We start from the raw sequence: 23,386 nt of genomic DNA on the forward strand, positions 1-23,386 counted from the left end.
TGTGGAAACATTCTTTTATTCAATTGGCATAAAGCCAAATATTATTTTAACAGTAATATATATTGCCAAATAAATAAATTTGGAAAAGGAGAATATTTGAGAATTAGAGTACTTGTAGAAAAAAATCTATAGTAGATCAAAGTTTTGAGTGTATTTTATTACAAAGGAATGGCAGTGGGATAGCATTTTGTTGTTGGTTTCACGTACGCATTACATGCACTATGAGGTATGAGTGATAATGTGTTCAAGTACTTCGGAGTGATTTTATGCTATATTTTTACATTACAAGTAATCAGTGTTGCAAATGGTAAATAAGAGATGTAGTATTATCTTGCAAGGATTTCTTATCACACTGAATTAAAAGTATATCACATTGTGTGTGTGTGTGTGTGTGTGTGTGTGTGTATAAAAAGACTTTTTAATGGTAAATTTTGTTACCTACCTCAAATGTTTGTTTCATGAAAGGTTTAGTTTTTAAAGCAGAACTGATGATTTCCTGATGAGATAGTCACACTTCACTGTATTAAAACTGTGTCATTTCTGCCCTAAAAATCATTTAGAAATCACAAATGCAAAAAAATAAAGATTTTCTTGGCCATTTTTTAAAAGAGAGACTAGAATGAATGAAAATTGATGAGAGAACTAATGTTCAGTGTTTTCAAGCAGTTGGGGGGGGGGGGTGATTCTGCCCCCAGGGGATATTCCGCAATGTGGAGAAATGGCTAAAGCAAAACATTTGCTTTGCTGTGTAAATCTCTGAAAATTTTCAAAACAAAAAGTTGATATTTTACAAATAAGATTTTTGCTAATGCCATAGCCCACTGTCTTACACTTAGCTCCTAAATATTGCTGCTGGAATTGTATTGTAGTCAACAACACGTTGGAGCGGTAGTGCTGGTTTTTGAAAACATATTTTTTTGATTATAAAATTAACTCATTGTTTATTACAGAACATAAAGAAAACAGAAAAGTATCAAAAATGAAAATAATAATATCCCTTTATCAGTTCCTACCTACTCTCTAGCATTTTTGTGAAGATATGATCTTTTTCCCAGGAAAGACTGAAATATGGTCTCTTCTGCTATGTAACTTTCAGAAATTTTAAATATAGGTTTTCCCAAATTATTAAGTATTTATCTCTAAAATAACTTTAATGACTGTATGATATAACATCATTTTGATCATATATTTGAAACTCTCTGGGCTCTTTGGTTTTTATTTTGTGAATAATATTGAGATGAGTATCTCTGTATATAAATATTTTTAAACATCCATAGGATTAATTCTTAAAAGTGGAATTCCTAAGTCAGAGAGTGCAAACATTTTAAGGTGTTTGATATATTTTACGCTCTAGTAAGACTATAAAGGTTTCTGCATCTTCACCACAACGTATCTGAACGCCAAGTTCACTGTACTCTTCCCAACACTTTGCTTTAAATTTATTTTCAATCATTGTTAATATGATTGACTAAAACGGGATTTTATTATTTTAATCTATATTGTTACTTTATTGGCTGTTTGACAGAGGGGGATAAATATGCCCATGCCCATTTCTCTGTTGGGATATTCACTTTTTTCTTAATGACAAAATATCACAAATTATTAACACAAATTATTATAGCAGTGTATATGTACTATGCTAGAAATATATAATGAGAGGAAAATAAAATGAGCAGCTATTTTTATGTCCACATTTATTTTAGAAAATTAACGAATGAAACAGCACCTCTTATTCTATCATCATAAAGCATGAAAGAAGGAATGATGATGAGAATAAATGTATAAGAAATGTAGGTTACGACAATATCCATTCTTTTAAAGGATCTTTATTGAACTTTACTGAGTTCTGGGTCAGTACTAGGGGTTGGATATACTGTAGTGAACTTAGCTAACAGACATAGTGCCTGCTAATATGGAACTTAAATTGAATTTGGAGAAACAGATAATAAGCAAACAAACATGTTTTAAGTGGAAACATGAAGTAGGTTAAATATGAGTTAGCCAAGCAGAGAGTTGGGGGAATAAACACTCCAGGTACAGAATACAAGAATTCATGAAGTAGGAAAGAGTTTGACAACTCTGAAAAATAAAAAGAATACAACTAGTATTAGTGGAGCATGGTGAACAAAGGGTATACTGGCATGAGCAAGATTTATATAGATAGGAAAGAGCCGTATCATTCAGGGAAGCCACCTGAGAGGTTAAGCAGGGAAGTGGACGTGATTATCATTCACACTTCTAGAACACTAGTCGAGCTGCAGTGTGGCAGTTGCTTGGAGGAGAACAAGAGTGAAAGGAAGCAGGCAGAGAAGTTGGCCATTTCAGCAGCCCAGAATTGATCATTGTTTAGGCTAGAATAGCAATAGTAAGATGGATGAAAATGGACATACTTGGTATATGTTGTTAGACATAGAAATGATATGGTGATAAGTTGCATGATAGGAAGTTACAAGTGGGAAGGATGACAGATAGCTCCCAGGTTTCTGGCTGAGCTATTTGCATGGAAATGTTACTTAAAGAGATGGGAAATACTGGAAGAAAAGCAGATTAGGGGAGAAGATCAGTTCAGTTTTGGACATGGTAAGCTTTGTCTTACCATGTCGGTGATCACATGTCTGTGATCCATTCTAGTGGGATGTCAAGTAACCAGCTGCAATATATGAATCCAAAAGAAGTCTGGTCTGGAGATACGTATTTTAGAATCACTGGCAAATCATATAAAGCTCCATTCAGACAGTCTCATATTTTTTTATGTTTAAAGCATATTTGGAATTAGTCTGTCCACCCACGGTAGATGTTGCCAGTGAGGGCACGTAGCTGCCTAAGAGAAGGAGATCCTCAACTTTCTCTATTTGTGTACCTTACTCTGTTTCCACTGTTTCTGGGAAATGTGGACTCCAGCTATATGGTTTGGGTTTTTTACAGTTCATTCTTCTCCTCCATTGCTTAAAACCCAGCTGTTTTGTACCTCTTCCACAGCCTGCTCCCTGTAGAACAAAGGAGAAAAGAAACAGGAAACCATGGAGTTGGCCAGTCATATGTATAAATAATTATTTCAAAGATGAACAGAATATTCAGCCTTAGTTTATGAATTAACTGGAAAATACATCTAAGTCCTCATTTTAATTTCAAGGATTTAACTCTATTGATCGGTTAATGTTTGACTATTTTCACTTTATTTTCAAGTCATGTTTGTTTCTTGAGACTATATTAGTGACAGTTTTTTAAATTTTCTGTGGCTTATAAATATTTTGGTGTTCTTGTGTTCCCTGTAGGTTTGTCAGGATTAGGCAGCCCTCTTGGCAGAAGTCGACATAGTAGTAGTCAGTCAGATCTGACCAGTTCCAGCAGCAGTTCATCTGGGTTGAGCTTCACTGCGTGCATGTCTGACTTTTCACTTTATGTATTTCATCCATACGGAGCAGGGAAACAAAAAACTGCTGTTTCTGGCCTTACACCTGGATCAGGAGGATTAGGTATACTTAGCATGTCTGCATCTTTTTCAAATTTATCGCATCTTTTCAAGCTTTGATCTTTTTAGAAATGTTATCTTTAATAATGGATATAAAATGAGATCAGAAACTTTACTTTTCTTCTTGATAATATCTATCCTGTCTCTACATAATAAGTAGAAATATGAAATAAGTAATGTAGGTAAATCAATTATATAAGAATTTTAAAACTCCAAATATCTTATAAGTGATATACACTGTGCAGTCGCTTCAGATATGAGGTTACTTAATGTTACTTAAATTTTAAATGTTTCATCAAATCATTGTCTATTTGTATAAAAAATTATATTTTATAAATAGTAAATTTTTAAAGGGTGTGCATCACATTTGTTAATTTAAAATGAGACTATTATTACTCGTTATTTAGTGAACTTAAATTCCCCTGGCATTTTAAAGCGCAGATTTACCACTAAAAAATGCATAGGATGTTGATATTAGTGAATGTCTCTTGACTTATTTAGACAAATAAAGACACACACTCCATGTCCATCCTAATTTTTGCTGGAGGGACGCTGTAAAAATCATCTATTATGTTTATGGGCTTGAACCTATAAAATTATTGTTAGGAATGCCTAATGCTCATTAGGTCATTCTGTTTAAATTTTTACTCACTTAAGTGATGTTATTTGATAGCATATTCTAGCCTATTGGATAATTTCATGTAACTAGGTAGTTGTGTGTGTGTGTATACATATGTATATGGGTGTGTGTGTGTTCACACGCATGTGTTTTTGGTTTGTTGTTTTGGTTTTTTTTTAAAGGGAATGTGGATGAAGAAGCCACTTCAGTCACTGGTCGAAAAGACTCACTCAGTATAAATCTCGAGTTTGTAAAAGTGAGTTTGTCTCGGATAAGGCGTTCTGGAGGTGCCTCATTTTTTGAAAGTCAGTCTGTAAGCAAGTCTGCAAGCAAAATGGACACTACACTAATAAATATATCTGGTATTCAATTTTATAGTTTTTTAATTAAAATACTGTTTTTCCAGAATTAAATAAGGGCCTCCTTTTCGTGTTTAATTATTAAATACATTTAGTAATATTAGGCATTCAGTGACAAATTGATTTAAAGGAGAAGAATAACTGTCCAGCCAAGTATTATCTCAGTCCAGGTAATCAATGTTAGAAATATGATTGCTAGATAAATACATGGAAGTATCACCCAAGGGCCAAAATATGCCTAATTGAATCACTGAAAACTGCTTCTTCGCTTCTCTACCATGAATTGGTAAAGTTTATGATTTTTTGTTTGATTTTTTAATTAGAAATTCTTAAAACACTAAGGAGAGATGAGTGTTGAAAATTTTTTACTTGGTGTCATTAGATCTTGAGTTGTGTGCATATGTGTTGCCAGCTTTATAACTAGTTACATAACTATGGACAGATTCACTTGCTCATTTTCTTTACGTTGTGATTTGAGTATTTAAAATTAAATGCATGTAGAACATTTTGAAGAATTCAGAGTACTATGCAAGTGAAAATTTTTAAAATTATTAACTGAAAAGATATAGTAAGTATACTTAACTCACTCAACACAATATATGTTTGGTCATTCAGCAAACATATACTGAGCCTTTATTTTACAGTGAACTTGTGCCAGGAACTCTGCTAGATGCTTGAAGGTGCAGGCATGAATAAGGGAAGGTCTTATTAGTAGACAAATTACAGTGCAGTGTGATAAATCCTATAATGGAGGTTTACTTAAAGAGGAGGAAACATATTCTGCTTTATATGAGTGATCAGAGAAAGCTTCACAAAGGAGATGATGTTGGGTCAGATCTTCAAAATTATGTAGGAATATCCTTGGCTATAGCAACATGGTATTTAATGGTACAAAAGTGTCAGAAAGTATGCTTTTGGAGCATACTTTGATTCACTGAAGCTGAAGCATAGGTATAACTGAACATTTAGTTAGTTGTACACAGTAGGTGAGGCCAGAGGGAGAGAGGAGTTGGCTAGAGGTAAAGCTGGTAAAATAGCCCAGGACATGATTGGGGTAGGGGGGACTCATATGCCAGGCTAAAGAACAGGGTTCTGATCCTTTGGGCGGGGAGAAGCCCTTAGAATTTTTAAGAAATGATATGACAACACTGTCCCGAAAGATGACAATACTGTATTGTACGTTTAAAAATCTGTAGCTGGTAGATTTCATGTTAAGTGTTCTTACCATAAAAAACAACCAAAATTATATATGGATTATAAAATAATCTGTTTACATTTTAAAAAAAAAGGAAGATGCTTCAGATTGATGTTTTAGGAAGGGAGTTTTGATGGTTGAATGAAAAGAGGTGGTGGAGTGGAAAGATGCTTGAGGAAGCTGTTGAAACAGACTAAGCAATAGGGGATGAGGGCCTGAGTTGTTATAGGAAAAAAAGAGTAGAGGGAATGGTTTCAAGAGAAATATGAGAATCCACAAGCTTAAGGACAAGTTGTATGAGGAGCAGTAGAGGAGACAGGGATGCCTCAAACTTTTAGCTTAGGTGACTGAAGGGACAGTGAGGTCATTAACTTGGATAGAAAATAAAGAAGGAAATGGCCTATACGACCTTGAGGTGAAAGGGTCTGGTAGGCAATTGGCTAATGGGCTGTGTGGTTATGGGCTCAGACTGAAACAGACACTTCAGGTTTGGGAGATGTTGGCATGTAAATGCAACAGAAGCTATGGTGGAGGAATAGAAGGCACGTGAAGCAAAAGCAGCAGTGTGCTCAGAGCAGAACTCCGGGAAGACAGCCATGAGAGTGCTTTCAGATTGACAAGTGGCCGCTTTCTGTCTAAAAGGAAAATAGTAGTTTTTGCCATACAGTTATTTGGTTTGCAGCTACTTTTGAGGAAGTTTGTATTCTAGCTCATCCTGATGATTCATTTCCCATATTTGAGAAGAGCTCTATGTTAAAGCTGGAAGCTGTTTGTAAGACCGATCTTTAGATCCTCTCTGAGAATGTCACAATATCATCACTTGATAATAGAATTCCAATTTGCCCTCACCTTAAAAATGGAACTAACAGTGCAGAATGTGCTATTTTTATCATTTGTGGAAGGAACACATTATCACTTACTAATCATACTATGTAACTTATTTTGGTATTTCATGAATTGTAATAGAATTATAATTCAGTTGTGTAATATCATGTCCTATTATTACCTACCATGTGAAAATATTAAAGGTTTTGGAAATGTGTTCTAACAAACTTTATTTATGTATCAGCTGTTTGTGATATAGGGTCTGCTTCCTTTAAATATGACATGCGCCGCCTCAGTGAAATTCTAGCATTTCCAAGAGCTTGGTATAGGAGGAGTATTGCAAGACGCCTGTTCCTTGGAGACCAAACTATAAATTTGCCAAGTAAGCTTGTTTATGTAATTATAAATTATACTTAGGCTGCTTTTCATTTTGATTACAATAGTAACAAGATCCATGATTGATAACACAAACTTTGTCTTACTTGGTAAGTTGTACCCTGCAATTCTTTCACTCATTCAGCAAATGTTAGTGGAGCCCCTTTAATGTGCAAATAACCACTGGGAATGCACTAGCACTGGAGGTCACAAAATACTTGCACTCTCAGGGGTTAAGTTCAGCTGATTTTTATTCTGTAATGATTACCCTGTAATCTTTGTAAAATCTGGAAACACAGAAATACATTTAACCAAGTTAATCATGGTTAAACATGGAAAATAGAATATATTGGGGACATGCTATCATATTGCATTTTTTCTCTTGGACTTAGATATTGTTGTAGTATTACACTGCGTAAGTGAAAGACAGAGTTAGCATGATACAGTAGAAAATATCAGAAATCTGGGTCTGGGTCTACTCCCTCATCTGTAATATGGGACGGAGTGCCTGTCCTACCCATCTCATGGAGTTTCTGTGAGAATTTAAAAAAATAACATGCTGGAATGTACTTTGCAAAATGTACATCATACAGTTGTCAGAGAACTGGAAGGAATATAAAATGTGATTAGAAATGGTGGAGTGGTGAAATTCCTTATTTTATAACATGATGATATTACCCTGTTAATTTTGTTTTTGCTATCTACTTTTCTGTTAGCATCTGGCCCAGGGACACCTGATTCCATTGAAGGTGTAAGCCAACACCTTTCCCCCGAATCTTCAAGGAAAGCTTACTGCAGGACCTGGGAGCAGCCTAGTCAGTCAGCCTCTTTCACCCACATGCCTCAGTCACCTAATGTGTTCAATGAGCATATGACAAACAGCACCATGTCACCAGGGACAGCAGCACAGAGCCTAAAATCCCCAGCTTCCATAAGGTCAAGAAGTGTGTCTGATTCTTCAGTTCCCCAAAGAGGTAACACTGCTCTCCTTGGTATCAGTAGCCCTCCAGTGACCCCAAGATAAAAATCTTAATTAGTTACTCCCAGACTTCTGCCCCAACTGCAGGAAGTTACTCTCTTGCAGGTTTTTATGGAGATGCGGGGTTGAGGGAGGAACCCCAAACCAAACAACAGACAAAGCACTTCACAGTATTTGCTAGCAGAAGAGACAGCTGGATGGCTAGTCGCTTTGAAAAGGGATAGGGAGAGAGGAATAAGCATAATGTTAGCATGCACCACAGGAAGTAAAACAGACCTACAGTGTTGTAAACTCCATATTGAAAAAGTTAATCTTTGCATTCTTTCAGTCTTTCAGTCATTCTTTTATTCAGCCACTATTTTTTTTTAACTCTTATGTGCTCAAGGCTCTACTTGTGTCTAAGTATATAAAATGAATGATGTAGTTCATGTCCCAAGGTAAGATTAGAGTATAATGAGCCAATGCAGGACTCAGGATGTATACTAAGTCCATAAGAACACAGAAGACAGGCACCCCAGCCCGCCTCTGCATTTCAGAATGGTACCTACCTTCCAAGTTCTCTTCTTGGCAGCAGCAACTTATGATTTTCTCCTTTGGTAAGAAAATCCTAGGGTGATAAACGATCTGTGCTGCTATATCCCATGCACACCAGAATCTCCTCATATAAGATGGAGCTCATACAGAACTATGAGCTTTCAAGAAGTAAGGCTGGCAACCCTTACTGACCGTTCAGTAAATGGTAACTATTAATATTTTGGAGGCAATATGACAGCTAGTAAATGTTAGGTTTTAACACAAGAATATCATTATTTTACTCTCTGGATTATAGTGATGGGTAGTTTTTGCTTTGTAATTGGCTGAGCATCTATGTGAATGTACATTTGATTTTCTATTTTTAGATTCACTTTCGAAAACATCAACTCCTTTTAACAAATCGAACAAAGCGGCAAGCCAACAAGGGACCCCATGGGAAACACTTGTCGTGTTCGCTATCAACCTGAAGCAATTAAACGTTCAAATGAATATGAGTAATGTAATGGGAAATACAACGTAAGCTATTCAGATACAAAGAAAATATATTTAATCATTAGTTGTAATTTTTCTAATTGTAGTAAAGCAATTCAAAACCTTTTTTTAAAGCTGCAATGTTTGAGACAGTGAAGACAGTAGATAAAAGATTATATACCTTTATCCTGAAAATGGTTTAATCCTAAAGATATTGTAACATAAAAACAGCATGAAATGTGTTCTAAAAAGATAGAAAATGATAAGGAAAATAGCATAATTTTCTAGTTAAGAAGAAAGCTTCATCATTAATGTTAATATTCAAATGTTTACCATAGTTTTTATAAGAAATGTATTGTTTCATTGCCCAACTTTTTTGAAATCATCTAACTCCTGTTTTAATTCATTGACACGGGAAGCCATATGTCTAATTAATAACACTTTTTCTTTTTTATAGCTGGACAACTAGTGGTTTGAAGAGCCAGGGCCGTCTGTCAGTAGGAAGTAATCGAGATCGAGAGATAAGCATGTCTGTTGGTCTAGGAAGATCACAGTTAGATTCTAAAGGAGGAGTAGTTGGAGGGACTATAGATGTCAATGCTTTGGAGATGGTTGGTATGTTGAAATTTTACAACTGAACAATATGTTGAAGAAAAGTATTTGAAAATTGATTTTGATGAGTTTTTTCCCATGAGGCATTTCTGTGAAAATTAATTATTGTTTCTATTTTAGCTCATATTTCTGAACATCCAAATCAGCAACCCAGTCACAAAATTCAGATTACTATGGGTTCTACTGAAGCTCGTGTTGATTACATGGGCTCAAGTATTCTCATGGGTATCTTCAGTAATGCTGATCTCAAGCTTCAGGATGAATGGAAAGTAAATCTGTATAACACACTGGATTCAAGCATGACCGATAAAAGGTATTTAGTAAAATATTACTTTTTCAGTACTTTACATGACTACTCAACATATTTTCTATCATCCAGTGAGAAAACACAAACCATTTTTCCTGCACAGTGATTTTATATCATACAATTAATATGAATGAAAAACTGGTGGGGAAGAGACTTTTTCTTGTGCTTTTAAACTGTCTTATGTAATATATATGATAAAAGATTCTGTTTTATGCTCTAGTGAAATTTTTGTCCATGGAGATCTGAAGTGGGATATTTTCCAAGTAATGATATCAAGATCAACTACACCAGACCTGATAAAAATAGGAATGAAGCTGCAGGAATTTTTCACTCAACAGTTTGACACCAGCAAACGAGCTCTGTCTACCTGGGGACCAGTTCCTTATCTTCCACCTAAGACAATGACTAATAACCTAGAGAAAAGTTCACAAGAACAATGTAAGAGTTAGAAGACTAAGGCTTTATATATGCTTTATCTTTCACTAAATATGTGTTAATTTAAAATAATATCGATGTACCATACTTAAAAAGTGGTCCATATGCTTTTTATCCTGCTCACTCAGCAAAGTACCCAATTTCCTACCCGCCAGTGGAATTAGAGGCCATCATTTGGGAAGTCATTCACATTCATTATCTCCTCCCCCTGCCACAGCTCATCTACAATCATGCCATTACTACAGATTACATCACTACATTACAAATTAATTCTTACCTTATTACATAATTACAAGTTACAACTAATGATTAGATATATTTTCTTTTATTCTGAATAGCTTACATTGTATTTCCCATTACATTACTCATGTTCATTTGACTGTTTAATACATACAACTATATGTATTCAGATACAATACATGCTCTTTAATACTAAATATGACAACACCACGTTCTGGTTTAGAGCATGGGCTATGGAATCAGAATGTCTGAGTTTGGATTTATTACCTGTGTCATATTAGGCAGATTTTCATTCAGTAATTCAAATTTTTATTATGTATCAACCGTGTTCTTAAGCACTGTTTTAGGCATAGGAGATCTACTAAGTAGAAAAAATTCCTATCCTCATGGAGCTTACATTTTAATGGGAGAGACAGACCATAACAAATTTGCTAAGTAAGTATGTAAGATAATTTCAGGTAGAGAGAAATGCTGAGAAAAAGAACAAAGCAGGGGCAGGATCACAGAGCCTGTGATACATACTGTGAGGATAGCTGTTTGAGAAAGGGTGGTCAGGGAAACCTTTTCTGAAGTGACAGCTAGGCTAAGATCTGGGGAAGAGAGTTCTGGGCAAAGTGGGCAACTGAAAGGTGCAAAGCTCCTACAGTCGGGAGGAAACTTGCTTGTTTGAGGATCATTAAGGTGGCCCACTGTGGTGGAACAGAGTGAGCAAGCAAGAAAACACTGGACACGAACTTAAAGAGGCCAAAGAGAAGATTTTTAATATGATGGGTAGCTATTGGAGAGCTTTGAACAGATCTGATATTATTTGATTCACTTTTTAAAAAATTAATCCTTTTTAAAGCTGCTGTGTGGGGAACAGACCAAGGTGGTTAAGAATGAAAGTAAGGAAATCACTGCAATAATTACCATTACCATTGCTACAGACTTACATGACCATTGTAAGGAGGATTTTCTGAGAGTCCAGGCAACAGACAATGGTGGCCTTAACTAGAGAGATAGTGGTAAAAGTGAAAAGTAGTCAGAAGCAGGATAATTTTTAATGATTTATTATCATATAAGCAGTACATGTGCATTGGGAAAACAAATGAGAAAACATATACAAGCAAAAAAAAAAAAAAAAAATCACATTCTACCCAGAAATCATCACTGTCAACACTTTATATACTTTCAGATACTTTTCTATGCGTGTGTGTGTGTGTATGTATATATATATACATACACACACATATATGTACCTTTTACCAAAACATTATTCATATTGTTTTGTAGCCTTTTCCAGTCAACAGTCTCAAACTTTCCATTGTGCTAATTATCTCCTCTAGTCACCTCAGCACAGTCCACAACTGATCTAAAATTATATTTACAACTGGTTTGTCCAAACCAGTATATCCAAGATCACAGATTAAAAATGGTTATGTTCCTTTACTATTTTTAAATTCAGTATAGTCCTTTTTTTAGTGACCTGACTTGCTGAAGAGACTTGGCCAATTGTCCTGCAGAATATCCTACTTTCTGGGTCTTTTTCAGTTGCTTCTTTGTTGTTTCATTTATCTTGCTCCCCTAGTCCCTGCATTTCCTTTAAACTAGAATTGGTATCAGACATATATACAAATAGAGGAGTGTTCCCAAAAATGCATGGCCTGGATTCTTCCAAAAAGTCTTTGTCATGGGAAACAGACAAACGGGCTTAAGGAATTGTCTTAGATTAAAGGAAACTAAAGAGATACGCCAACTAATGCATGATCCTTGCATGATCATGATGTATGATCCTTGGTTAGATCCAGAATGAGAATTGTGGAAAACAGCCAAAAGGATATTATTGGAATAAGTGGGAAATATAAATATGAATTGTACAGATGACCCTTGAAAAACATGGGTTTGAACTGTGCAGGCCCACGCACAGATTTTTTTTCAATAGTAATGAATACTGTGGTACTACACCGTCTATGGTTTGTTGAATCCTGAGGAAGTGTGGATGTGGAGGGCCAACCGTAAGTTATACATGGATATTCGACTGTGCAGAGGGTCAGTGCCCCTAACCCCCATGTTGTTCAGTGGTCAACTGTATATCTGACTAGTTGTTCTTGAACTTTAATGTGCACCTGGAGAGCTTTTAAAATGCAGATTCTGATGCAGTAGATTTGGGGTGGACATAAGAGTGAATTTCTAACAAGCTCCCAGGCGATGCTGATGCCGCTGGTCCTCAGACCTCACTTCTGAGCAGCAAAGGGTATAAAAGATTTTTTTTCCAGTACTTAAAATCAGGGATCTGCCTTTGATTTCTAGGCCTTCACTGGTTCACTTCACCCCTCTTCTATTTCACTTGAAGAGTCTAGATGAAATACCTAGTTTACAAAGATACTGTGAGAATTACATAAAATTTCATGCGGGCACTTTGTAAATCATTAATCATTACAGAAGCATTAGTTGTAATTATTATTAGCAAGTTGCTACTTTCATGAGTTCTAGCCATCCTTACACAGCATCTTTTCCCAGACTGTATCCTTATTAGCTTCTGCTTAATGTTAACCAGGGACTGAATTGTTGTTTTCATCTGTTATCTGAGTCACTTCAGCTGTAGAAAGTAGCCACCTGCTGTCTTCCTACTCAGCATTCAGGATGTTCATGAGATATTTCAGGATAAGTGGTTTTTTGTTTTCTTGCAGTGCTCGATGCAGCTCATCATCGACATTGGCCTGGAGTATTGAAGGTGGTATCAGGATGCCACATATCCTTATTTCAGATTCCATTACCAGAAGATGGAATGCAGTTTGGAGGATCAATGAGCTTACATGGAAATCATATGACACTAGCTTGTTTTCATGGTCCAAATTTCCGTTCAAAATCATGGGCCCTTTTTCACTTAGAGGAACCAAATATTGCTTTTTGGACCGAAGCTCAAAAAATCTGGGAAGATGGTAAACTGACACATTTTCAGCTTTCACTTTTCCTCATCTTCTTATATGATTATATATGACAAAGTAATTTTCTTTTCTCATATCTTTTATCTGTTTTTCTTATGGTATTTCTGAAATCCATCTCTATTTATTATCATGTATCTGACAATGTCAAGGAGTTCACTGCCAATGAGTCAGTATCTATAAAGTCTGGGACATGTTAAAGGACTTATTTCTGAACTTACCATCTCACTCTGTTTCTTACTTAGGCAATTAAAGTTTTTGCTGCTGTGGTTGGCCATAGTCATTTGTAAAAATTTGTAAAAATTGTAAAAATTTCTTATAAAAACATGAAGAGAAGACGATACACAGTGGTAGTGTAAGGAAATTACTTGCCAGTCAACACTATTTTACAAGACTTTTATGGGCAGGCTGTGCTTTTACCTCCACAGTTTCTTTTAGCTTTAATTTTCTACTCAGTGGTTTCTTAATGATGAAGGAAAAAATGGTTGATGTTCTTCATCTTCTTGGGGATAGATCCAGTTATAACTACAAGAAAAAGTATTTGTGAATTTTTTTCTCTCTTTTGTACTCCTTAGTTTTACAGCCTTCTGTATCTATGTATGACTTACCTAGCTAAATTTATTGCTCTAGGGCCACAACTTTTCTTGCATCTAAATATAGTTTGTTACACTGAGAAACTTTTTTTCCCCTCTAGGCGCTAGTGATCATTCTACATATATTGTACAAACACTGGATTTTCATCTGGGCCATAATACCATGGTTACCAAACCATGCGGTGCTTTGGAAAGTCCTATGGCAACAATAACCAAGATAACAAGGCGTCGCCATGAAAATCCACCCCATGGAGTAGCAAGTGTGAAAGAATGGTTCAATTACGTTACGGCCACAAGAAATGAAGGTTAAAAGTTTGATTCTTTGGAGAGATTTATTTTGTTTTCTCTATTTGGGGCTTTGTTGACTGTGTTTAGAATTTAAGTGTAGGGAGAATTTCCATTTCTTTAAACAATTTTCGTTTTATTCCAGCTGCCTTAAGTAGCAATATTAGTACATGATTCACCACCCTAGTAGTGCAACATCTCATGGACTAAAATTATTTTATATGTAACTGAAAACATTCAAAATAAAATTGGTTTAAATAAATGAAATTAAGTTTATTATAATTGGAAAAATATTTTTATAGTAATGTTCACATTGGAGGTTTGGGAAAGTTATTATACAACTAAGTAATAGAATACCAAAAATTAAGGTTCAGGATGGCTGGAATAAAATGAAACTAAATATTAGTATTCCTCTGAAGTCATAAGTTTAAAGAAAGTGCTTTTGATGAAGTTTTAAAATTCATTTTCATTTTTTAATTTATTCATTTTTTCAATCCTCTCAGAATGGAAAAGAAGATGGCTTGGGCCTCATGGAAAATAGTTGTTATGCACAGGCAACCCTAGGGATCAGAGACTGTTAAAAATGTTCTCAGAACAAAGGAGGATAAGGAAGTAAATTAGATTCACCGGTCTTGTAGTAATTCAGTCATGAAAATTCTTACTCTGCGGTTGTTTTTGTGTCAGAGTTTAGAGTACTGCTTTTACCAATCATTTCATCTGTATTAAAAAGCTGACTAGACTGGGACATGTTAAGACTTGAATGTTTTACTTAAAAAAGACCTCCTGGAACTTCCCTGGCGGTCCAGTGGTTAAGACTTCGCCTTCATTAAATTCAGATACGATTTCAATTGAGAATAATATTCAAAATTCAAGAAACAAAAAAACACAATTTACTGGATTTATCCAAAATCATGTTATAAAGCTTCAATATTGAGAATAGTGAGATATATATTTGTATATGTATGTATATATAAATATGTGTCCATATTTATATCTATAGAGGCATATAACTAGTCTCAAAATCAAAGCTTAAATATGGCTCTCTTTTTTAAAATGTATTCATTTTCCAGCCTTTTGAAATGATAAAAGTTCTGTGTATCAATGTCATGAAAGCTATATGCTTATCAATGCCTATTGGTTTGATTCTTATTGTCTTTATCATTATGCTTGTAGAGCTAAATCTGCTTCGTAATGTTGATGCTAATAACACTGAGAATAGCACTACAGTGAAGAATTCTAGTTTGCTGAGTGGATTCAGAGGATGTTCTAGCTACAATCATGAAACAGAGACTATCTTTGCATTACCAAGGATGCAGCTTGACTTTAAATCTATTCACGTTCAAGAACCACAAGAACCTTCATTACAGAGTATGTGGAAAAACAATCTTTAGTTTCTAAAGTTAACTAAAAGAAAATTCTAAAGGATCTTCAAACTTCTTTTTTTCCCTGAAGGTTATTTTTGTAATATAATATAATGAAATTGATTTTCTGGTTCAAATTGATTTTCTTACCAGCTGTATGACCTCTGGCAAATAATTTACTCCATTTGTGCCTCTTTCTCCTCAAATGGGGCTAATAGGACTTCATCAGGGTTTTATGAGTAAATGGCATATACTTGGAAAGTGCTTAGTTAACTATCATCATCATTCTGTAAGTCATATACAGAAATTGCATTTAAGTGGAGGCATTTACACGGACCCATGTAAATCCCTTGTTAATGGGAAGAGGAAGGGACTTATTTCAATAATCTTTTACTGTAAAAGAACTTTGCCATTGCAGACGCCAGCCTGAAGCCAAAGGTAGAATGCAGTGTGGTGACAGAGTTCACTGACCACATTTGTGTGACGATGGACGCTGAGCTCATCATGTTTCTTCATGATTTAGTGTCAGCTTATCTTAAAGAAAAAGAAAAAGGTGGGTAACATATTGGTTTTGGTTTTGTTTTTCCCTTCAAGCTTCAGGAAAGGCAGCGCTCACTACAATTTATATGGATTTTTATGGTCTAGTGATAAAATGGGTAGAATGTGTCTCCTTCCTCTATGAGTTACAAATATCAATAAATATATATTAGTAAGACTATGTGATAGACTTTCTGAGTATCTGCCAGGTACATTTCATTTTTTTTCTAACCATATCTCAAACTGAATGGTGTTTTATACTTTACACAATGTTTCCATATATGTTCTGTATATTATCAGGTCTAGTAAGATAGTCTCACAAAGTTAGAAAAGAAAACCTCTTTGAGGAAATATTGCTGGTCAAAGTGAAATGACTAGAGAAACAACTACATAATAAAGTTAGCAAGAGTTACATACATAATTGGGAAAACCGAATTAAAGAAGAAGATATATCTGTCTAGAATGCACAGAATGTTATCTTTTTTATAAATATTTAGACCTCAGTAGTGGTGTCTTGTTTTCATGAGCTAGCTAACATTGGTTTTACTCACTGGAAACTTAAATGTTGGCCCACTAAGAAACATATGGTGACCCTCATATCCATATGGAATTGGCTGAATATATTATGGTGTGTCCACACAATGAAATGGAATACTCGGTAGCTGTTTAAAAGAATGAGGTAGTTTAAGATGTCATGATATGGAATGCTCTCCAAATATATGGTCTTTATTCACTCAATAAATATTTATTGTGCAACTATATGAATATACAATGGTAAAAACAACAGATGTGCTTTTAAAAAAACTGCTTTGAATAGATGAAATTTATTTAATTTATTAAATATAATCAAGTCACACTATAATTACACTATAATAACTGCTTCATTTTTTCCAAGAAGAAAGAAATATAAAATTTATCTTGTAGATATTTCAAAATAGCTTCATGATGAATGTTTGAGTGAAGAAAACAAAGACAGATTATCAAAAGACCATGTGGAAAGAGTGTAAATATAGCATACATAAGTTGAGTTGCTCTTCCATTACTATTTAATCTAGATGTGCCAAAAATTCAGTGAGAGTGAAAGCAATAATGATGGCTGGGAGAAATCTATGAGCCATTCAAGTAAAATGACTGCAGGCGTATAATAGGAAATGTTATGTATAATATGCATAGATCCAGTCTTCACATAGAGCAACAAAATATACCATCACTGTTAATCCTCTTGTTTTTCTCTCTGCCTTAATATTTAAACTTAATGTGGAGAAACACAGATTCTAGATAAAGCTGTGAAGTGCAGAATTCTTTTCTAGTCTACCTAGGTATGAATCCCTGCCAGATTTCTTTCCCTCAGGTATTATGTGGAACCTTTGTCACTTTATGAAATATTGTGTTGGCCTGCCATGAACTGTGTGTATTTCTTTTAAAATGTATTTTTTCTAGAAATTGTTGTAAGACATTATTTCATTGCGAAAAGAGGAAATAGGGACTTGATTATCAGACTTACAGTAACGAAACTATTACTTATGGGGATTTTCATTATAAATAAAATATTTTAATAGCTGTAAGTATATATTTTTTAAAAAAACTAAAAGCAAGTAGTGTTGGGCAAAATAAATATAAACATGCCTCAGAAAATTCTTAACAGTATGTAAGACTAGAGCAGAATCAACATATTCCTAGAACATCCAGATAAACTGTTGTACTGTAACCACCATCAATAATAAACAAAAGCAGAGCAACAGACCAGGCAATAACTGAAGACATCTGTATTCCGATGTGGTGTGAGGGTACGACTTCATTCCTGGGTTCATTCCCAATCAATATATTATCCCACTGCTAATTAACAGTTATAACCAGAGCTACATAATACATATCATATTTCGTATTAATCATTATTTTATGCCCAATTTGTGTCTTGAAAACCTGTGCCCTATAGAAATGCTGTATTTATTAAAGATCATATGAAAGCTACTTTTGTCCCAGATTCAATTTTAAATATATCATTTATGATCACCAATTTTAAAAGACTTCATTTTTCATAAAACATTTGAGTACTCAACTATGAAGAGTGAAAAGACTGCTTACCTAAAAAACTCCTAAGTTAGTGCAGCCTTTCAAATATATATATATAGGCATTAACATTAAAAAACCATTGAGCTGTACTCTTTAAACGAGTGAACTGTATCTCAAAAAAGCTGTTAAAAAGTCATCCAGCTACAGGCATTTTTTTAGGAGCCCTACAACTGTCAATTTCAGTGTCCTGTGCCTGCTATCAAATATTCTTTACTGTATGTTTTAGGCACACAGATACATGTAAAACATGTGCTATTACTCAAAAATAAATGATGACATGTTATTTCTAATTCTTATGAGTGAATAAAATAACTTCGATATTGTCTTTCTCCAAGAAATACCAATAACTGGCACTTACTTATGGCTTATTTTTAAATATTTTTTAAGAAATGTAATTAAATGAGGCTTTGGCCAGTTTATAAATAAAAACAAATGGAGCCAATTACTTTGTTCATTTAGTGACTTAAAATAAATTTATAAGATATGTATTTGCAATATTAATATATCATTTTCCTTATAGCTATTTTTCCACCTCGGATTTTATCTACTCGACCAGGACAGAAAAGTCCAGTTATCATTCATGACGAAAATTCCTCTGACAAAGACAGAGAAGACAGCATCACTTACACTACTGTGGACTGGAGAGATTTTATGTGCAATACATGGCATCTAGAACCCACTCTTAGGTAAGGAGTGGGTGTATATATTTACCTATTTCCTATGAGATTATTATGAGAAAAAGGTTATAAATAATGCAGCAGGTTAAATATGGTTTACCAAAAAATATTTTTATGTTAGTTACTTACAGCCTCTACAGCTTCTGACATATTTTTGCTGCTCCTTTTTTCTTTTGTAAGTGCTTCTAAGCAAGGCAAAAGCAGCACAAACAACTGAGAATAGCTCCGTGCTGACTAACTATCCAGTGTGTGACATGACATCCTGTCAGTTAATCAGTAAAAAATGAGAGTAACTCCACTTTTGCTGTTGCTATTATTTTTTCACCATCTCAGCAGGATGTTATTTTCAGGTGTTTGAGGTAGCTACAATAAACTGTTTTGTAAGATGCAGAAGTCATACATCATCATTAAGTAGTCATTACAATTTTTCACATATGTCATGACAATGTAATAGAACCTACAGTGTCACAGTGTCTTTCTGTCTGCATACTAAGCAATATAAAACCATCCTGAAATGTCAGATTTAATTCAGATTCAGGTTCCTTTACTGTGTCATGTTCTACTACAGTCACAATCCCAGCTACATCACATTGTTTCCATATCAAACTTTCCAAAGTATTTTCTAGTTTTAATTACATTAAACTTCTGCTGTAACTAGCAGTACTTGCTTTGTATGTCCTTGTGTGTGATTTAACACAACCTTCCTATTCCTCTTTCCTCTCATCTGCTTTGTTAATCAGATTATAACTGTCCATCATGCAATAACAGTATCAAAAAAAGTCCAGCACAACATTCTGCAGAATGATACATATTTCATTTAGACAACGTTATTATTCAGATATATTTATGCCACAAAATCATTCTAAACTAGTAAGATCTCCATTATTCAGTGGACTCCTGTATAAGCAGAAAGTAGTGACTTTGTGTTAGTAATCTGTATTTAATAAAATATGTTGTAACCAAATCAACAATACACTTTGGTATTAATAGTACATATACTCATGAGAAATATCAACAGTGTCAATATTAAAATACTGCAAAGGTCCTAATACAGAAAACCGTCCATTATATGTAAATATCAATAAATATAATGAAATTGACTATCTTTTAATTTAAAATGAGAATAAAAATAGTTAAATTTGCTATAAACATATATATACACACACATATATATTATATATGTGTGTGTACATATATATCTATATATATATTAGATACCTATCAAGAGATTAAGCGATACAATATACTGGTGGAGCACGTGGTTAAGGGCTCTGGCTCTAAGCCCAGCTACATAGTATAGTGGCTGAGTGACCTTGGCCAAAGGATCTAATGCCTCAGGTGCCTCACATGAAAAATTTGGAAAATGGTATTACCTACCTTCAAGGGTTGTTACAATGGTTACATGAGTTAATTAATGGAAAAAGCTTACAACCATTAGAGTTTTAGCAGACCAGTGCTTAATACCCTCCTTTTCCCTACCTAAGTTCAGGATCAATTGAAACAGCAAGAGGCAGCTGGAAATCAAAATTACAGCTTTAATACTTATAAAGCTGATAACAGAATGTGGTTTGGTGTCAAGCAACAATGTCTTTCTATTACGAAGTCTAGGTTTGGACTTACCTACAGGGTCTCAATGATGCAGAACTCAGGAGGTGGGGGGCAGAGGGATGCTAGAGTTGTGCAGTCAGCAGCCTTGTGTACTCACGTAGCTACAGGCAGCCACGAACCGTCTTGGGCTAACTATTTAGGGGCCTGTCCTTGAAAAACCTATGGCATGGAGGAACAGTTCAAAATGAGAAGCTCCTGAAGAGCAGGTAGGGAGGAGGGTACTGAACTACACTACTCAGTTCCTCTGTTAATTTGCCAATCAGATAAATCACCAATAAGGGGGCAGAGAAAGACCAGGAGTGTTTCACTAACACTGTTCTTCTATATGGAAGAAAACGGAAAGAATAGGGAGAAAATGGTTCTTCCTTCAAACACGTTTAGCACATAGCAAACACTTAGTAAATTTTAGCCTTTTTCTCCCAGCTTTATTGAAGTATAATTGACAAAACAGATATTTTAAGTGTACAACATCATGATTTGATATACGTGAACATCATGAAAGGATTCCCCCCATCAAGTTAATACCATCTTTTAGAATGAGCCAGATGTCCTTGTAACTAAGATGACCATGTAACTTGAGGCCTAAAATAAATTAATCACGATGAAATTCACTAAATGCCGTTGCTGTGTAGGCTCACACATTTTTTGAGTGCTATTACAGTGAATCCAGGAATTGTAGGTTAGATAATCATTTGCATCTACTGAAAATACTTTGTCTTGAACCTACCTTCAGGACTGTGCTAGGGCACTGTACTCCTTAATAATAATGACTTATAATTATTTTAGATTAATTTCTTGGACTGGAAGAAAAATTGATCCAGTAGGCGTTGATTATATTCTTCAAAAATTGGGCTTTCATCATGCCAGGACTACTATTCCTAAGTGGCTTCAAAGAGGAGTTATGGACCCACTGGACAAGGTTCTGTCAGTTCTTATTAAAAAACTCGGTACTGCACTACAGGATGAAAAGGAAAAGAAAGGAAAAGATAAAGAAGAACACTAAAAATGTAACTTGATCTGTGAACAAATTTTGATTCTGTCTGTTAAGCTTTATTACACTGGAGTGTTGGGTTTTTTGTGTTTTTTTGTATAGTAAAATTACTTTAAATATAACTTTAAAAAATTCTAATTTTGTGGCCATTATATTAAAAGTTTGTAAGTTAACCTGTTTATTGTAGTTCTACCATTCTGTATACAGTGAAGTATTGCATGATGTAAATTTTGTGAAAAACTAGATTAAAATATACACATCTGCTCAGTAAGGTTTATAACTGTATTATGTGCAATATGATTCCTGCATCTTTAAAATATTTTCAGAATAACTGTGAATTTCCTTTGTTATTGGCCATAACTTTTAGAAAAAAATTTGTTGATAATGTGACTTTTTTTTTTTGGACATTAATTGCTTTTTCTTTTTTTTAAGTGTAGACTTGTATAAATATCTATTTGTATATAGTTTGAGTAATTGTGATACAAATACATACCACTAAAGTATTGTTTGTAACTATTGTAATAAAGTCACAATAATTGGTTTCAGTCTGTAGTTGTTTGAGACTTTCTTCCTTTTATAGCTTATTTTATAATTAATAGATGCCCAGCCTGTGTCAGTTACTGTTTTCACAGAAAATAATACTTTTATCTCAGGGAGAGGTACAGCAGAGGCTTCAGAAATATTAGGTATTGTTCTATTTCTTAAGCTACTGGTAAGTACACAGCTATTTGTTTTATTATACTATATTCTTTATATATTTATATGTATTCCTTGTGCATATGAATATGTATAATATTATACATGTAAATCTAATAAATAAATTTTAAAAGAAAAGCAAAATCTAAAGTAATATTCAAAGGTAGCTATAATACTGTTAATCACAACTCAGGTTTGAAATCTAGCTAAGTCAATAGTCAGTTTAAAGGCTGGGTAAAACAGCAGAACTGAAGAACCATGAGCTAGAAAATGCCTCAAGAAAGCCTCTGGTGCAGACTTCTGCATTATTTGTTCTGACAGATTAAAAACTCAAGAGTCAAGACACTTAGCCAAGGGTGTGTGTGTGTGTGTAGGTATGTATGTAGATATGCATGTACACTAAGTGTCAGTAGGGGAATTAAGAACTGCTATCTAAGGTCACACAGCAATTCAGTAGCAAAACTAAAACCCTAGTGTCTAGAATCATCATTTCATATTCTGCTAGACCATCTTATGACTCATCTGCCTGATCTCTGTTTCCCCTTTGGCAGCCCTACAGTTGGGAGGGATAGGTACAATATTTCTATTGGTCAAGCTTACCAGAGAACTATCTAAGATAGTTACTTCATAAAACAGAATAAGTAAAAATTTTGAAAATTAGTTCCTGGAGTTGTACTTCAGGTATTAATTCTCTGCTTCCAAGAAACAGTACGCTAGTAGTAAGTTCTAAATGTTAAAAATTTCCTCTGGCTTTAAATGTATTGATATATGAGATTACCAAAAAAACGACATAAGTATAAACTCTGTTTCTGGCACTTACTGTGCTAATGCTATCAAAAAAAGGGCAATTTAAAATAAATCTGTAACTGTTGAAAATTTCTGTGGCTCTGTTGGACAAAGCTATGGGAAAACCGTATTTGTGCAGTGGTGGTAGGAGTGTAAATTGGCATAACCCCCATGAAGGACAATTACACAAAGCTACTAAAATTACAAAGGCACATCATCTCTTACTGAACAGTCTCACTACTGGATATACCTGCATATGTGTGAAATAATTATGTAAGAATGTTTATTGCAGTATTCATAATAAATGGATGGAAACAATTCAAATGTCCATCAGTGGAAGACAGGTAAATGAAATATGACAGACCCACTTAATGGAATAGTATGCAACTGTAAAACAAAACAAACAAAAAAAACGAAGGATGATCTCTATCC

General features: G+C 34.5%; 1 protein-coding gene across 1 annotated transcript in view; it reads left to right on the forward strand.

Annotated features, from left to right (window-relative positions):
- The window catches only part of BLTP1 (bridge-like lipid transfer protein family member 1), a gene marked incomplete at its 5' end in the record, with an annotated part of 189,548 nt that extends 167,531 nt beyond the window's left edge, over positions 1-22,017 (forward strand). Inside the window, 14 exons of the mRNA XM_082654038.1 lie at positions 3,276-3,476; positions 4,274-4,453; positions 6,715-6,852; positions 7,562-7,819; positions 8,724-8,874; positions 9,287-9,444; positions 9,562-9,754; positions 9,969-10,186; positions 13,093-13,344; positions 14,042-14,245; positions 15,399-15,593; positions 16,005-16,139; positions 18,717-18,882; positions 21,268-22,017. Of these exons, the coding sequence (XP_082510164.1) occupies positions 3,276-3,476; positions 4,274-4,453; positions 6,715-6,852; positions 7,562-7,819; positions 8,724-8,874; positions 9,287-9,444; positions 9,562-9,754; positions 9,969-10,186; positions 13,093-13,344; positions 14,042-14,245; positions 15,399-15,593; positions 16,005-16,139; positions 18,717-18,882; positions 21,268-21,484 (2,666 nt within the window). The 3' untranslated portion in view covers positions 21,485-22,017. The remainder of the gene's footprint in view (positions 1-3,275; positions 3,477-4,273; positions 4,454-6,714; positions 6,853-7,561; positions 7,820-8,723; positions 8,875-9,286; positions 9,445-9,561; positions 9,755-9,968; positions 10,187-13,092; positions 13,345-14,041; positions 14,246-15,398; positions 15,594-16,004; positions 16,140-18,716; positions 18,883-21,267) is intronic.
- Positions 22,018-23,386: the final 1,369 nt, after the last annotated feature.

This window comes from Grampus griseus (genome assembly GCF_964374135.1).
Source record: "Grampus griseus genome assembly, chromosome: 4".
Taxonomy (NCBI): Eukaryota; Metazoa; Chordata; class Mammalia; order Artiodactyla; family Delphinidae; genus Grampus; species Grampus griseus.